General features: G+C 49.5%; 1 protein-coding gene across 8 annotated transcripts in view; it reads right to left on the bottom strand.

Annotated features, from left to right (window-relative positions):
• CadN (neural cadherin) overlaps positions 1-18,338 on the bottom strand; it is a 326,124-nt gene that overhangs the window by 80,605 nt on the left and 227,181 nt on the right. For all 8 annotated transcript variants that reach the window (XR_007602747.2, XM_050195541.2, XM_050195543.3 and 5 more), the window contains exon 16: positions 11,199-11,342. Coding sequence is in view for 7 of the 8 variants with exons in the window: in XM_050195541.2 (XP_050051498.1) it covers positions 11,199-11,342 (144 nt within the window). In the remaining variant the exon portion in view is untranslated. The remainder of the gene's footprint in view (positions 1-11,198; positions 11,343-18,338) is intronic.

The raw sequence follows: 18,338 nt of genomic DNA, 5'->3' as shown, positions 1-18,338 counted from the left end.
TGACAATACATGCGTGGCTCTTAAAAGCGCTTTAGGGTTACATTCGCTCGTTTCAAGCGCTGGACATGTACACGGGGATATTCAGTGCTAACGTTCCCCTTTAAGAGATCGCACCAGCGACATTACTCTTCTAGGGCCCCAAAGCCGAATTGAGTGCTTCTGTGGGCTGGTGTGGCAAGCACAGTCGGTTCAACATGCCGTCGTAGGACGGCATTTCAAGATACATTCCGCGTCGTAAAAGCGCACCTCTTTCGAAGTTTCGTAAGCTGATTTTAAATTACGAACTCGAACTGCCCACTGTAACCCACCTTTCAAAAGAAGCGTAAAGCGCTTTCGACAAAAGCGGGTACACGTGTCGTCTTGGTTGCACGAGCTCAGTCGGCACCTAAGCGCCGTCGCATGCGCGAGACGGGCTTTCATGCACCGGGGGTACTCGCGAAGAGTTGGGAAACGCGTCCAGAGCAACAGGGAAAGGTTCCGGCTGCACTGAGGCAGACTGAGATACTTTATTATCACTGAGCATCCTTTCGCAGCGAACTTCTGTGCCACGCTCAGATTACGGAATACGTACTATCCGCGAAATCCAATCAGCTGAAACGTAGTTTAACGCTCTGCGAGGGCGCTCAGGGACCGAGGACGTCTACGTTTTGTTGCGCAAGATGCTATACAAACATTTTTCGATGTCCACTACCCTTAATAAAATTTTGAATATACGTTCTCTTTCGCGTTCTGATCATCTGTACCAAACAATATGACTGCAAGTCATTTAGTTTTCCTGAAAATGAATTTTAAAGATTGTTTGCGTGTTCCCGACTCATGCCTACGGATGTATGACTTTTTACTAGCCACCCTGTGTTTGTGACATCAGTGACTACACAGCCACTTCACCCAGAAACGACGAAGCTGGCTCCTTTTACTACAAAACAACGGCTGACAATCATCAAAGGCGATCCTTCAGCGCTCATACCATCGCTGAAATCGCTGCTGTCTAGTTCGAAAGAGCTGGAAAAGCTCCCCGTGTCGTCAGAAGACATCGTCAGCTTCGCCGTTTTGCGGTTAGCACCACGTGTACTGTGTATTTCGCACAGGTTCTTCGTGTTTACATCACGGTAGTGTAGGATCTGACGTTATCGACTCATCGTGACGTCACGCGAAGCAGTTACAGTTACCCGTTTCGGTACCTCGTTTATTGGTTGTTTAGAATTAGTTTCTAAGCAAAGTGAGCCACCCTACCAATGACAGGACTGTCAATGGCATTTCAAGATGACAATATCCAAATATGGTTAAAAAAGAAAGCTGGAGTTTCCCTTTAATACTTAGCCCCCACTCCCATTTTATTGCGATAGAAATTATATGGACATTCTACGCGCATTTTTGCCGTCGTCGTGATGTTCCGTACGAGTCCAAGGGCGATAACGTCGCCATGCGTCGTACGCTGTATGTGCGAGTGAAAGTACGCGAGCGAGGCGACGACCGCGCCTCAATCTGGCGCGCGCGAAAGGCCGTGGGGTGATGGGAGGGAAGGGGGCGGCTTTGTGCTCCGGCAACAACTGCGCATTTCGCGACGCGGCGCGAGGGAAACTGACGATCGCAGCTCAATCTCACATATATGGAGGAAAGCGGGGAGGCAGCGCGTGAGGGAGAGGCGGCGGCTTCAACTCCGCCAACAAGTGCGTACTTTGCACGGCCGAGCGCAGTCGCGTGTGCCGTATCTTGGGAAGGTATGGGCAGACGGCTTTGTGTGCGCTGTGTTCTAGTCGTTATCGTGTAGAAGCGATCGACGACACGAAGGTCACTTCGCTCGCTGCTGCTGCCGCGCTTGCTCACGCCAGCGCTTTGACAACCAGTGCCCGCGCTCATCGAATGTGATGTGTTCATGGCTGCTTGTGCGCGCTGACACCATGCTTGTCATTCGAGTTAGTAAGCGAATATTTCCAAGTTCATATGGCCGAAAAGTTATCCTTACTTCGTATACCTGTTTACTAATTTGCTATCGTAATCGATGCTTCGCCTCTCGGGTGAAAGTGCGACTTCTCTTGTCCCTACCCCTATTTTTTTTTTCCACAGCTTGTCCCGGTCGCTGCAAGGTAGTTGCACTTGCGGAGAGTTGCTTTTTCATCCACTTTATTTCCATTAATTTATCATCTTTAATTCAATTAATAAGTACAATTTCCCCTATGCTGTCCTTGCTGTAATTGTTTGTTGGCTTCAAATGATACAGTTGAACGAGTATTTTTTGCAGATTAGGCTACTTAGCTTCGAGAAAAGGATTGTAGCTACGATAGATATGAAGAGTTACTAGCGTTACTGAGCTAGGAACGATTGAGTGTAATCTAGAACACTTGATGCCGCCACAATGTCGCGCTTCTTAACAACGATTTTGCGTCCGGTAATGCGTATTAACATGAATAGACGGTTAGCCAGGGCTCGCACGTACGCATAATTGCAGTGGACTGCGCACGCAGTCATGATAATAAACTAAAAAAGCCTCCCGTGTAAGCATATTTTCCTGTCGCGGTAAGGACAAGAATTTAAAAATTATTTCATTGCACACTTTGTTCCGAGTACGTTAAGTACAACGAAATACCCTTAACCGACTGCAGTTTCGTTGAAGCGCAAAACACCAAGACACTTTGGACACAATTATCTTAATTACTTGTATCTCTTCTTAATCCTTATGACTAAAATTCGGTGACCGATAAGCTAATATTATTAACGTAGCAAAGTGCATGGGCAGGCCATGTATGTATAACTGACTGTTCTCGCTGCTTATGCATTTCTGCAAACTCTCGTGCATATTCAGAAGAACCGGTGGTTTCGAGAGCCAGTGAAAATGACAAATACATTTTTAATGAACAGGTTGCTCGCACATACCAACAGTCACACCGGGTTACACAGTAATGAGGTGGTAAGAGCTATATGTTCTTTCGAGAAAGAAGAAAAAGTACGAACGATCGCTTCATCGGAGGAAGCACACGCGCGGACTTGAAGCATTCGCGCCTCGCTGCTATCAGGCTTAAAAAAAAAAAAAAAAAAAAAAAAATGACGGCCCTTCCACTACTGAAGAGGGGTGCAAGCGAAGCTCGGGATCCGCGGCTCTTCGTTGTAACGCCTCGGCTTCGTGCTCCCTCAAGGCGAGGTCGGTATGTCGACGACGAGCCCGTTCTCGAGCTTTTCTTGGTGGCAGTCATCAACCGCCGCCTGTTCTTCGGCCGAATGCACGACTCGTGGCGCGCTCCCGCTGCCGTTCTTTCAATGCAGCCTGCTCTTCGGCAGAATGAACCAAACGCTGCCTCCCTATCTGATTGCCGGGCCTGAACTGGCGGGAAACGGCGAGCGCGAGGCGAGCGAACACGCTATCACAGCCTTTCCCACCTCTGGAAGGAGGAGACGTCTGTTCTTGGCTCGCGCCATGCGCTGTGTATTTCTCCATGCATACAAAACCCCGCTTTAAAGGCCCCGTATGATGAACCGAGAGTGGCTGAATCAGCGTGGTGGTCTCGCAACCAGGAGGTCGGTGGTTCCAATCCGCAGCGCGACAAGCAATTCTTATTTTCGCGGGGCTTGGGTTTTTTCGTATGGCAAAACCAACACCGCCGACGACACGAGTGAGGCAATACAAGCTTCGCTTGAATTATGTAGCGTGTAAAGTACCACCAGCCCTAACCTTCCATTTGCGCTTTTGGTTGAAAGCGTTACATTATTGAATAATTCACCAAGAGGGCGAAAACAGCGCTTTTCTCCAATTACTAAGCACGCCGTCCACTATCGGGAAGGGGAAGTCAGAGGTAATGGCGGCGTGGTCCCGTGTTTAAACATGGCGGCGCCCATGAAGAAGCACTGTAAATGGATTCTAGAACTGGTACAGCGCAACATACAAAGGAAGAAACAAGCCGAGCTGGCCGGCTCGGCTTGTTTCTTCCTTTGTATGTTGCGCTGTACCAGTTCTAGAATGCAATACCAACTCGCACAATCCTCAACCCTAGTGAACTGTAAATGGTCAATACTAGCCAACCTGAATGCAATGGAGACAAAACTGCACGAGGCCGCAACCCACGGCGTAACGGATGCACTAGATAAACACTCTACATAAAAGCTTGCCCTTGGTATCCATATCCTATGCTAATTAAAGGTCTGGTCACGAGCTCGCAACTGCTGTCGCAGAGAAAAAAAATAACGGGCCTACTGCGCCATTAACACCGTGTACCTGCCTCCGCAAGAGGAACTGCAGGTCTATTAGCTGGGCAATCAGTTTGGGCAGCTGGCGTCACTTGCCACCCACTAAGAGACGCAACAACGTGTTAATACGGGCTGCGCACGAGAAACGATCCGAGGGTCTTCTTTCTCCTACCGCTTGGTGTCCGCAATGAAACTGCTCTGACACACCCACCTCGGAATTAGTAAGTTGTGCTTAGCACTAAAAATCGACTCCATTCACGGTTAGAGGCACAACCAGGCGGCCCTGGGTAAAACGGTCACGCTCGATAAAGCACTCTACGGTCGATGGTGCAGCGGCTCAACGACATGGGTCCACGTTCACGCCATAAGGGCACTCGCGTACTGTAGCATTCTGCTGCATCATTCGCCAGACTAACCCCCCCCTCTCCCCTCCAAATTATTAAATAAAGGATTCCGGACATGCGCTTAGGGAGAGCGCCATGACGGGGTGACAAGGAAAAAATAACTAGGAAGCCATCACCGCGATGCTTTTTTTGCACGAGGGCAGTTTCTCGGCACCTTTTAAGGGCAGAGGTGCGCTGACGGACTAACTTGCGTCGCTAGAACGAAAAAAAAAAAGAAAAAGAAAATAAACGATGGATAAATGGAAGGAGAAGAGTGGAAGGGAAGAAGATTAATTACCTAGAGGGCGAAATCAGAAACGCGACGCTAAATCCATCAAAGTGAAAAAATAAAAATAAAACTAAAATATCCCACCGGCGTGCGTCCCCGTTCGCGATAAAAGCACCCCTTCAGAAGGATATATCAACAAAACAAGTACCGGGAGCATGAGCATAAAGTCAGTTGGAAAATAAAGCAAATAAAAAGGCTACCCATGCCCGAAGAGTTGGAAACTAAAGGCAGCTGTGTATATAGCAGGGCTGAGAAAGGCCAGAGAAAGAGAGAAGGCCAGCGCGGGCCTGCAGACGCGATGGAAGAGTACCCTCCGCCATTTTTGCCCCATTTACTCCATTATTCTTTTCGCCCAATCATCTCATTCATCGTCCCTTCCAGATTTCACTGGTGAAACAAGCCTCGGCGGAGGCGGACGTGGGGAAGGCCCCAACGATGAAGAAGAGAGGAACCCAAGAACAAGCTTGCCCGGCCAAACAGTCTGTTTCAGAGAAAGCGCGCTCCCAACCAGCTCTCACTAAAAGCGAGCCGAGTGCGACGGGAAACCGATAGCTGCGCCGAAGGCGAAAGAGGGCGCCCCAAGAAAAATCGCCGGCCGCACTAAATGCCTCGCAACGATGCACTCGCGAAGGGGAGGAGCGGGTGCGCTCGACGCCATCGCAGCAGCAGGAGGAACAGCAGCAGCAGGGCACGTACCAAACGCTTTTGCCGGAGCATCTTTTGTCCTCGAGGAGCGCGACGCTTTCGCCGCGTACGCACCGAAATCATTCGCCCCTGCAGCAGCAGCGCTGGTGCCTTATTTGTTCCACCCTCCTCCTCTTTCGCTGGCATACAATTCGTTCGAGTTCGCCGACTCTCGCCAGTCATTTGCGCGCAGGAGCAAAAAGAGAAACAAGGAGGCGGCGCGCGAAACTTGCTTGTGAACGGCCCTTGAACGAGTCCACTCCTGGATGAAGCAGACTGCATTAAAGACACCATTGTCCCTTCAGAGAGCTGAATCGGAAGGGGCAGCAACAATACGGGGACCCACGGGGTTGTACATTAGTTGCGAAAGCTGCGTTTCGCTGAGACTCCAACGTCCTCGGACGATCAATGCGATTGCCGAGGGCGGGGGAACTTAATCCAAGGGCTTCCCAGATTTCATAGGCTCTTAAGGCAACGCAAGACCGCAAGCTGGTGTTGGGCAGCGCGGCAGCCGCCCACAGCGACACATTTCCAGCCGCGGACAACAGGACCCGCGCTCGTGTACGGATATGCAAGTAGCGAGTTCGAAGAGGAGGCTTTGGAAGAAAAAGACACGAACGAGCTACGGATGCAGCGTTTTACAGCGAAATACTAGCGCTACGCTCCTCACGAAATCAGCCAAGTGCGGGTAACGGCTACTATGGCCGCTCGGCAACGAACAGGGAATAACGACATCGGATGGCCGGAGAGAAGGTGTAAGAAAGAGAAGAAAGCGCAGCCCCCTGCGATCGAAGAAGGGCTTCACAGCCGCGGTTCCACGGTGTTCCAATTAAGGTTCGTTAAAGCTTAATTAGAACGCGCCCTGCAACGCGCCCCTACGCAGCGTTTCGCTTCCGTCGCGCGATTGAGAGGCGCAGGTTCTGCCAGTGCTGCAGTGGCAATCGATGGGCAAGGGGTGCACAAAACGGCGACATCAGGCGCATACTAAACACGCCCCCTGCACCCCTCAGGGAGCGGAGGGCAGCGCAAGTGCCGCACGATCCAAGAAAAGCTTCGCTCCGCGAGGCGCCGGGGCGCGCAATCTGTTGCGGTGGCCCAGATAGCTCATAATGGCGCGCGCCGCTTTCGCCCAGGTGGTCCGAGCGTGTCCACGAAGGGGGCGCACTCCCCGCGATCGCTGAATCCCGCGACGGGAAAGTCAACCTCGCTCAACCACCCTGAACGCTGGTCACGTGCTACGACTGCTCACCAAAGGAAGACGCTCTCCCGCCGCGTCTGCAGCAACTGACGCGGCTGCCTTAATCGCGGAATAAGGACGTCCCCGCTCAAGCGCAGAAATTCCTGGCGAAAATGTTTAACCTCAGTCAGCCGAAGAAACTGTGGGTGTGCCATGCTAAATGTCAGCTGTAACGTTTACTACCTGAAGCGATAAGAGAGAGATAGCAAAGAGAGGGAAGGCAGGGATGTCAACCAGACAAGCGTCCGGTTTGCTACACTGGGGAAAGGGAGAACAGAAAGAGGAAAGCAGGATAGAGGGAACACTGTGTACGCAGCAGAGCGCCTGGAAATCAGTCAAGTCAAAGCAAGTGCTCCGTCGATATGTTAGGCCGCCGTCATTCTGCTGTCTGAAGCTAATCTTGGTGTTTCATAGCTGGTGATGCACGTTGAAGTCACCAGTGAAGACCAAGGAGCCGGTGGGCGTCAGCAGTACGTTGCAGCGCGTGGCAGTATATTTTAAACTAAACCACAGCCTCAGTGCGAATATAATGATACGGATGAGCCATGACGCTTACTCAAGAGTTGCAAGTACTGAATTGAGAGCATCCAGCACTTGCATTGCACTTGGCGCTGACGGAGTGTGCAGGTTATTTTAAGAGCATTCGAAAAGTATTCATCAGAGACCGGAGCATCATAACCACTTGCCGGTCTTCTTCGGGCAATTTGTCACGAACCCGCGCTGTGCACTCTACAGCCGTGCGGAGCTGTATCACTTGACGTGACTCCGGCTGTGGCATCGGCTGTGCCACCGACTGTGGCTTCGGTTGTGACTTCCGCTGTTGTTCTGGCTTTGGCTGTTGCTTCAGTAGTGAGGACCGAGTTGTATTGTTCTCCGCCATGACCTTGTCAGATGTAGATTGAATCGCCCCAGGCCTAGGGGGCAGAGAAGGAGGTGTCGGATGAAACGCGTACTCTTCACAGAGGCATCATCGTTCTTTGAAGTTCGACGGCGTCGGGAGCGTCGCTTTCTAACGGCCGCAACTGCTTCCCGACGAGACGAATATGGTATTTCGCCATCTGCTTCAATATCGCCTTTTCCTTCTTCATTTTGGGGCAGTCCTTCGAGAAGCATCATGGGACCCAAGGTAATTGGTGCATTTGAGAACCGCGGCTGCACAAGAGTCTGCAGCGTGAGCAAACTCTCGTGTTCTCGCACACGGCGCTCACGTGTCCCAGCCTCATACAATTGCGGCATTACAGTGGCCTTGGGATGAATGGTCGCACAGGGTGTCTAAAGTGGCCCACCTTGACGTGCGAAGGGAGAGTCTCGCCCTTGAATATAATTTTCACACAGCGGGATGTGCCGAGGCGATACCCATGTGTTATGGCGACGCCATCAATGGCAGGCTTCATTAGAATCGGCAAGTCAGCGCTGGAGATGGATACGTCTACGTCGTAGATGACACCAGTAGTGGAACCACTGTTCAGGGGATTGTTGGAGCGGAGCTTAACGCCTCCTAGTTCCGTAACTTGAGCCAAATTGCTCAGCGCAGTCTCATGTGTGACGTCGATAGCCAACACATTTTTTCGTGTGTTGGCTCAAACGTCTGTTACCCGATTTGGCGCCGCCGCTTCAAGTTGCACCGATAGGGACTGTCTGTTGAGTCGCCTCAGGTTGTCAGTAGCGAGTTCTGGTACAAATAGAATCGTACTGACTGCGGTATTCTGAGTTGGTCCTACTGTTGGCGTGCTCGAAGACATGGATGCCATGGTGGTAAGTCTTCGTTTCGCCTTGCGGCTCCGCACAAGCTCGAAGGCGTCAGAGAAGTCCTCACTGCTGAGCGAGTAGACGCTGGTGTCATCGCCGTCGGTGTCGCTCTGGAGGCCGGTCCGCTTCCTAGACGCAGCCGCCGCTGAAGTAGCCATTCCCGGCAGAGGCACGGGGACGTCAACTTGCATCCGCGCCAAGAACCATGCCGGAAATAAGGAGAAAACAGCTGAGCTGGAGAAATAGCGTCCTGGCTCGCAGGCACTTCGTCTTCGTCCCTCCTGAAGCGATACCGCGTCAGTTAAAGTATCGACAGCTGGTGCACTCGTTTGATACGTATGCCGTACTATAGGGTACGGCAACGAGAAAAAGTGCATATCGTTATAGAACTCAGCGTTGTCGCTTTGGATAGGGAAAGAAAATGAAAAGAAGAACCAAATGACTATTTTATACCGGAAGGTGTCTGCTGAAGCAAACTTTCAAAGAACAGTTTTAGCTAGCTGGTTTAGCGTGCGCCTCATAGATGCAAATGTATAGTCCGAAATAGCAAATGCCTTCTCGTAGCATGAACAAATACTCAGGTGGAGGTCAAGGATAGTGACGACAATGTCGTGGTGAGAGTTCTTTTTGTTTTTTTTAGTATACTATGAAGTATGAATTACAACATGAAGTTTCGCCGACCGCTTTCTGGCGCTCACTTCCTACGCAACTTACCTACTTTAGCTTCTGTAGCTCTTCATCACTTCAGCTTGCAATTTGAAGCGTCAGCATTGAGTGCGCGTTCTCAAAACAGACATAAGCGGAGGAAAAAAGCATGCATTGGTCCAAAATGCTTGAAAATATTCATGTGCAGAAACTACAGCCAAATAATGTCGTTATGGTCCGGATGGCGTCACACTGAGCAAATTTCTATGTTTCGTTCTTTTCCTTGCGCTCTCTAAAAGTGAAAAAATTTCCTACCGTTAATCGCATCAACCCAGTCAGCATTTTTTTCTCCATTAATTCGTCTGACCTTTGTACCCGCATAATCTTAAATGAGTAACTTGTCATACTATTTGCGTTAGAATCTCAATTACCCTCACTGTTTATCTATGGCTAGTCAACGTTGCCGTATGTTCTTGCGCCCTTACTAGATTGCTTGTTTAGAAGTAACCTGTTATGTTGTGTGCTAGAAGAAACTGCAGCGTCGATGTGCATGAGATCAGCGGATATACAGCATTCATCAGCGTAAAAGAAATTTCTGAACCAGGTATCCATAGAAAAACAACAACAACAACAACAACAACAACAACAACAAAAAAGAGTCGCAGTTTCGCCCGAAAGGCGAAGCATCGATTGCGATAGCAAATTAGTGCACAGCTATACGAAGTAAGGATAGCAGTCTTATCGGCCGTACAAACTTGGTAATATTCGCTTACAAACTGAATTCACAAGCATGGTGTCAGTGCCCACAGGCAAACATGAACACATAGACGCTCGCTGTCAAAACGTTGGATTGAGAAAGCCCGCCAGCAGCAGAAGCGAGGGGAGAGACCTTCGCGTTGCGTATCGCTTCAACGCAAACAGTGGCGAGAAAAAAGCACGCACAAAGGTATGAGCCGTTTGCAGATCGTTATCAAGATGTGGCGCGCGCAACTAGAGTTGCTGTATGCATGCTACCAAAGGTACCTTTGGTAGCATATACAGCAACTCTACGCGCAACCGTGCGCCGACGCGCGAAGTACGCATTGCTGGCGCAGTAGAAGTCGCCGCTCCCCTACCTACCTCCCGCACTGCCTCCCTACGCGAGATTGAGCCGCGATCGTCAGTTCCCCTCACGCCCGGTCGCGAAATACGCAGTTGCTGCCACAGCGCAACGCCCCCCCCCCCCCCCCCCCTTCCATCCCACCACGGCCTTTCGCGCAACGCAAGCCGGCGCGTTTGCCCTCCGCCTTCCTCCCTCGCGTACTTTCCTCGCCGATACAACTTACGGCGGTCGGCGACGGTGTTATCGCCCTTGGACTTTATACGGAACATCCCAACGACGGCGACGACAAAAATGCTCTTGGAGTGCCCATATAATTGCTATCGCAATGAAAAAAATGGGGAGGGGGGTCGGTCACCTCGACGTAAGCCAATATGGAGGCAGTCCCAAATCTATGCTAGGGCATTTAGAAAAAAAAAAAAGTGCGAACGCACAAACCTAATCTATGACATAATCCATTGTCCTCGTTAGCATTTACATTGACTTGAATTTACGGCGATATTTCACAGTAACAAACGTTGATCGGCGAGCGTTCCCAGGAGGCCCGTGGGAAACTAGCGAACCCCTCGCAAATGGTTACACCGTCTACGACATTATAATGACCACAAGAATGCTTGCGTGAAAGCATCGGTATAGACGCCGCAGCTTGCGTTACCCTGAAACTGTGTGGACCTCAGTCGCAAGGCTATTACAGCTTTTGAGAGCGAAATAGCCAAGATGAGGGGATGTTCTCGACGTTCGCGTGATCTCAGCGAACCCAGTGTGAAAAGTCGACTGTAGCGGTGGGGGAGCCTACGAGTGCAGTGTACAGGTTTGCGAGAATTGGCCCGCGAGGGCGAGTGTAGTACGCATCCGGCGGATCACGAACAACGTCGTTTCGGTCATGCCCTAGAACACGCATAAGCAAGAAAACAGCATAGCGAATGCGCTCACATTCGTCCTTGTCCTTGGCAGTGACCGTGATGACAGTGTGCTGCACATCCTCGTCTTCGTTGACCTCAGCCTCGTAGAGTGCCTGGCCGAAGTACGGCGGGTTGTCATTCTTGTCGCCGATCCCAATGCGGATGTACTTGGTCACTGCGCCACACAGAAAAGACGCGGTTAGGTTTCAGTTTGCCCAAAGACAACCGCAAGAGCAATGTACTGCGTGAGCGAGGAGTATCAGGTCATTCAGGTGAATCGAGGGGCTCGATTTTTAAGTACCAATATTTAAGCGAACAAAACACCAAGCAAAGGAGATCATTAGGGAACTTTTCCTTGCTTAACTGTACATTTATTAGAGATGTGGGTTAAGTCTTATACACTTATTGTTCTTAAATGATAAAGGAAATGAAACTGGGAAAGAAAGACAACTTCGCCGCAGGTGGGAGCCGAACCCACAACCTCCAGATAGCGTGTGCGGCATTCAGAAAGTCGGCCATATTCCTTCGTCCACTCTTTCGGGCAGTATATTTGATTTTTCACACACACACACACACACACATACACGTGTGTGTGTGTGTGCGTGTGCGTGCGTGCAAAGATACAAGCGCCCGAGTCGACGAACGCAAGCCGCTTCGACCACACATACTACGTACACCACCTGAATGAATGCAAGAGCGGCAAATAGAAGACATGCCCCGATGCACCGAACCGGTCCATTAAGAGTAACCTTAATGCTGCTCTCGAGATAGCAGGAGACAGAAGAGGGTCAGGAAAAAAAAAAAACGGAAAAAGAAGAAACCCCAGAAAAGCCGGGAAAACAGAAATCGGTGTTCTCCCCGTGGCCAACCAAGTAATTAACGCAAACAGATCGGCACGATACAAACGAAGCGACTCATCGCGCCGTCGTCGTAAATCACTGCCACCCAAAACTCGGCCGACCATTTCTTGCTGCTCCCACAGAATATTATCGCAAAGAGAGGCAGCAACACGCTTCGTTCTCGCGCGCAAGGCGTGAAACCGGTTCGATGTTCGCCTTGATGATAGCCACGAGCAGGTCACGAATTAAGCGCACCCGCTCAGGGCGCTCGAGAGAGAGAGAGAGAGCAGGCGGGAGACGGACTGCACAGATAGCGCCGCCGAAGGAACTGGGCTCGGAATCATTACGAGATGCGCTTATCGCGCGCAGCACTCGCGGAAAAGCTCCACCCAGCCGCATGTGCCAGCCGGCGCTGCAGCCCTGCGGTCGACACAGGTCTGGCACCACTTCTCCACAGTGGATAACACTCAGTGACCCGGGCCGCTAGGCAGCCATTACGCTACACGGCGGATGCCGGCCACCACCAGTGTGTGAAGCGTCCACTGACATAGGGCGGCGCAGTGTCATATGCCTGCCAACCTGCGAACTTCAATATTAAAGTTATAGTGGTGCGAGTATGATTACAAGGGAACGATAATTAACAAATCAACAGTGCAGGCGTATACAAAACTGATCAAATAATTACAGAAGAATATGTACCAAGAAATGGATACAACTATCGCTTGTACATTTACACGCTACATGACCAACACGCGAACTCTAGCTATTTATTGGATGTTTAAGAAGAACGAATGAAGACCATTTTCAAACAAAGGTACAAAGCTCAGTAACGAATAAAGTACAGAGCGAAAGTATAAAGTGTAGTAAACTGAATAAAAGTGCAGAATACAATTAAACATATAAAAAAACCAAACTAGTTAATAAACAGAGTATGAGAAGAACGAACCGGTGGAATATTAATCAGGGGTGGTTGCCTCTACGTTACCAAGACTGAACTCTTGAAATCTGCTTATAGTTTTGTAGCGATGTGTGATGGCAACTGCTGATACAGGATACGTTGCGATATATGGCGCAATCATCGGCGACCAGTCTAATTGTGAATGACAATGAAAATGGAAGATCGTAAATATAGATTAAAAATAGTAACGGTCCAATCACACTGCCCTGGGGTACGCCACAAGTGACGTGTCCGAAAGATGAGGTTAAGTGCACGCGAGATAAAAAATCTTGTACATGCTCGAACGTTAGGGTGAACGTTCAGCTGTTCCCATTTGTTCCGTAGCCAGTAGTGTGGGACGCGGTGAAAAGCCTTTGAATAGTCTAGAAAAATTGCATCTACTTTCAAACCCGAGTCTATGGAAGCATGATTATACATTCAGAGGCCTAAAAACATTCGCTGAGAAGTGCGTAAGGTATATGTACTAAAACTATGGCAATCACAAATGACATGCGCTGTGGACAAAATGTACAATACCGAGAGGTGACATTCTGAAGTACGTCGCTGTAAGTAGCACTAATCTCTCAACAGAGTCCTTGAGCAGAAGGACGTAGAGACGTGTGCCATACAAGAAGCTACCATACACGCGACGAAACTGGTGGCGTCAAGTCCTTTCTGTTTACGCTGGCTATCCAAACCAGGCGCTTGTCTGCAGCCGCAGCGGCGGAGTCCACAAAGTCGCCGCGGCTGAAGAAGCACTTCAGGTTTCCGAAAGTTACTTTTGCAGCCGAATACAGTGCAGCGGTAGCCCGTTGACGTTGAGTCATCTGACATCGCAGCAAGTACAGACAGAACAAGTTAGAATCGCACTGACTCGCATTTAAACCGCTACTGTTCCAAGCTGCCCATGGGAGAAAACGGAATCCGCACATACCAGTGCGAGGAGGAAAGCGGCGCGGCGCGCTGGTTCGAGGCTATGTTCCACCTCGCCGATAAAGCGAAAGCGGCGGGAAGTCGAGCGAGAATGAAGCCTTTCGACCACCCGCGTTGTTGTCAAGGGTAACTTCAATGAGTTCTTTCTAAAAAAAAGAAGAAATAGAACTGGAACTGTAGCATTTTATTTGGTCTTATAATACAATACAAGGATGTGTTTTGCAACGTATGATTGAATACTAGTGACAATTTAAGTGGCTTCGTCATCGGGCAAGTAGTTGAATGTGCCTGGGGAGTCTCTAACCGTGTCCTGCATTTACCTCAATTTCTCGATTACTGAGGCTGTGTTCGATATAATATTGGCGCATTAGAGATTCTCGAGCAGTAATGTATCACTTTAGCTTGACTTAATATTTGCCTTTAGTGTCCCTTTAAGGGGGATGTGCCACCGCAAAGTGCTTTTTCCTTCCAACTTACGCTTCCCGACCCTCCAAAAGACATGGAGTACGGTTAATATCTCGCCACATTCACCGCAGATAGTAGATTCATCGCCAGTCAAAAGGTAATATATGTATGGCCTATTCGAAGTCGACAGAAAATGACCAGTTCGCCGCATTTTCTGTGGTTGGTAGTCAGTTTCCTAAGCACGGCTTTAGTGGGGCTTGTTTGATGTTTGCCTATCCCACATTCGTTGCCAATAACTTCGTTTTTTTTTTTTTTTTTTTTTTTTTTTCGCAATGAAGCTTTTAAGTGTGTGGTAGGGAGAGCTATGGAGCAGTTGCTAACTTTCCTTCGGTGTCCCTCGGTGTCCATGACATCCAGTACATTATGACATGTTGATGACACAGGAGTCAAAGATCAATAATTACATGATTCTTGTGCGTTTGCAGAGACACCAAAGCTTTCAAGGTGCTTAACGAGTGTGTAAATATGATTTTTTTTTGTAGTTTAAATTCGTTGACGTGTTTAACCGCCGATAGTACTGCGTAGGCCTCTGCTGTTTGCGGGTGCAGGACGTCGGATTCCGAAAAAGATGGTCCGACTGCTGCATAAGAAACGCCTGCGCGTGACTTCTATGCATCAGTGCAGAATTCCGGACATGAGCACTTCGACTGAAGCTCTAAAGAGTGCATTCGAATGTGGGCCTCTGGTGCCTGCTTTCTCACTTCAAGAAACGATGTGTCACATTCGACAAGTTGCCGGCGGCAACACCTTCGCTGGAACCATTACATCATTTCCAAAGAGCGAAAGACCCACTTCTTGACCAAGTTTCCTCACAGGCAGTGCGAAGGGTTGAGTAACTGCACGTCGCTTCTGGAAAAGTGTGGCACAGCGTGGAAAAGTGGGCGCAGGGCTCCGCGGAGCGCCACCCCCGTCGCCTCGTGAAATCTTGGCAGACGACTCCCCGGGCTTTTCGCCAATCGCTCTGATTACACCAGCGCCGCTAGAATTCACGGGGCGCTGGTGGTGGGGCACTCCTCGCAGCGATATGCCGTGGGCTCCGTGTTCCCACTAGCAGTGGCCGCGCCTGTGCCTTCGGAAAATACATGAAACTAGCGTAACACATTCGCAGATACCATTTATTGGATTCTACATACGAAGTTTGTACAGTGCTTGTCCTGAAGGCACCTGTGGCCAGCCGGATGCGTAACTGGTGAACAGGACCAACTATCTTTAAAGCAGTCGGTACAGCAGGCTGGTGCACTATAGCGCCACAGTCCAAACGTGTGCGTACAAGGATCTTGTGCAGGTTCATTAGGCACTTTCTATCACTGCCCCGTGTTGCATGTGACTAAATTTTGAGAATGTTCATTGTTCTTATATATTTCTGTTCGAGGTGTTTTATGTGCGGAATGAAGGTTACTTTCGACTGTAATATGAAGCCTAAAAATTTGTGTTGTGCGTTTAGAGAACTGCTGTTCATTAAGCTTTACATTGGGATATGGGTACAGGCCTCTTCGTGAAGAGAAAGCAGGAACTTTTGCTCGCATTAAGCGTAAATCCATTCTCATTGATCCGTTTTGATATACTGTTCAGCCCAAGCTGAATCTCTCACAGATAGCGATGTTCCACGGCTTAAAACCAAGCTGAACATCACCTACATACACACAGTAAAACATAGTTGGTGGTAATGATGTACGCAAAAATGGTAAATGGTATCTGCGAATGTGTTACGCTAGTTTCATGTATTTTCCAAAGGCACAGGCGCCGCCACTGCTAGTGGGAACACGAAGCCCACGGCATATCGCACTCCAGTATCTTGTACAAAGGTCCGAGAAAGAGTATTGCCAATTCTTACACGAAATGTGCGATTTTATAAATAGCTCTCTATTATAGCTAATAGGTGTTCCCGGATACCCATGGCAGATCAATCTTGTCGGATTCCATAGTGCCATGTCGGATCATAGGCTTTTTCTAAGTCTAGAAACACTGATAGAAAGAAATGTGTGTATAAATGCCTCTCTAATGGTTGACTCAATGCGGACAAAATGGTCTGCTGTTGGCCTGCCTTCCCTGTAACGGCACTGGAATGGATGTGAACGCCGGGGTTTTCGGGTCGACCTCCATCGCCTTCTCCGAGGCGCTGGATGATCGAGAGCCAGGCGCCGAGACGCGCGTCTCGGGCCTGCGACACTGCGGTCTGCCGGCCCGTGTTCGATTACGAAGCAGTACTGGCTGCTGCCACCAAGGGGACGGATGGAGTTTCTACAGGAACACCGTGCGTGGACCCTGGAGACTTCTGAAACCGGTGTGGCGCTGCCCCCTTAGATTTAACTTAGATTACGGCATTTTACGTGCCAGAGCCACGATTTGACTACGAGGCACGCCGTAGTGGGGGACTCCGTAGTAATGTGAACCACCTAGGGTTCTTTAACGCGCACCTAAATCTAAGTACACGGGTTTTTCGCATTTCACCCCCATCAAAATGCGGCCGCCGTTACCGGGATTCGGTCCCGCGACCTCGTACAGGTGTTTAGCAGCCCAACGCCATAGCCACTAAGCAACTACGGCGGATGCGCCGCCCTCTGCCGCGCCGCACGGGCATAGCTTATTTGAGGTAAGTGCCTTTTCCTTGCTTCATAGAATTAGATTCTTTTTTCCTTTACGGTTACTGCGACTATTTTTGTCTTCCAGCAAAGGCAGCTCCGTGAGTAAGCTAGAAGGCCTCCCTTGCAATTGACACACTGTGCAGGAGCATTGCAACTATCAGAAGGACGGTCATTGGCAATATGCACATCGCGCATGCTCGCCTCTACATGACTGTGATGCCCGATGTTCAAGTGCCCGAACCTCTGGCACTTGAACCGCCGCCTCGGGCTGGGTATGTATGGTCTGACGCTGATTTTCAGATATCCCGCGTCAAGTCACAGCAATGGCACAGCACCGCACTCCCCTGCTTGTGTTGAGCGAGCGATGTACAGAAATTATTCCGTTGATGTCGCCGATACTGGTGAGTTCAGCAAGCTTTTCAACTTGTTCTTTCTTTGTCAGTTCGAGCAGGAGGTCACCGCTTGCTATCTTTGAGGCTTTGTAACCAGGTACAATCGTGTTTGCTAGGCATTTAGATTCTAGGAAAGGTGACAGTTTGCTTACAGTTGTGTTGCCTTCACTGTGAAGGCCATGGTACTTTGGGAAGGCGTCTTCGTTTTGTTTAAAAAAGAACTGGTAAGTTGTTCCGGTACGTTCTCTATTTAGGAGGCGATATTGAAGGGGGGGGGGGGCGCTTGCTATGTAAAACTAGGAAAATTTGGAGGCGATGGTAGCCAGCCAATATCGAGCCCAACAAAGGGACGCTTATAGGTTGAAAGAATACCTGCAGACGCCAGCCATGCATCGGCGCTATAACCTAACACACAACCTCCCCCCCCCCCCCCCCCCACACACACACACACGACTGGATATATTACACAAACTTAACATTTGCCACCCAGAAAGTAGTAAAAACAAGTGAGTAGAAGACAGGAAGGTTGAAAGTGAGAGAGAAAGACGAAAGTTGAAGAGGAGGACAGGAAAAGAAGACTGCCGATTTCCTCCAGGTGGGTCACACTGGAGGCGCCGTACGTGTGAAGCAAAGGCCAAAGAGGTGTGTTGTCTCTTCCGGGACGCCTTAAAGGTCGGTCTTTTTTAATATGTACTTTATCGACCACACGTAACATTTTCATATGACTGACTATCATGTGAAGCTTATCTATTTTATACCTATCAGGAGTTCCATTTCACAGTGTAGCACGCTGTAGAAAGAATTGCGAGAAGAGAAAAAATGTTTCAAAAACTCGGCACTCACTTTTTGTTTGTGAATGCTGATTTTCATAAGACAACAAAAGAAAGCGAACGCCTGCCATTACTTTTTTTTATTTTTTTTCCACTAGCAAGTCAGCGAAGGCGAGAGCACATCCCAACGAAGTCGCCGACAAATACGTCCGTTTCAGAAACGAACAAAATCGAGTGAGTGAGATAAGGC

Source organism: Dermacentor andersoni, chromosome 1 (genome assembly GCF_023375885.2).
Source record: "Dermacentor andersoni chromosome 1, qqDerAnde1_hic_scaffold, whole genome shotgun sequence".
NCBI lineage: Eukaryota > Metazoa > Arthropoda > Arachnida > Ixodida > Ixodidae > Dermacentor > Dermacentor andersoni.
This window is presented reverse-complemented; position numbering and strand designations above follow the sequence as displayed.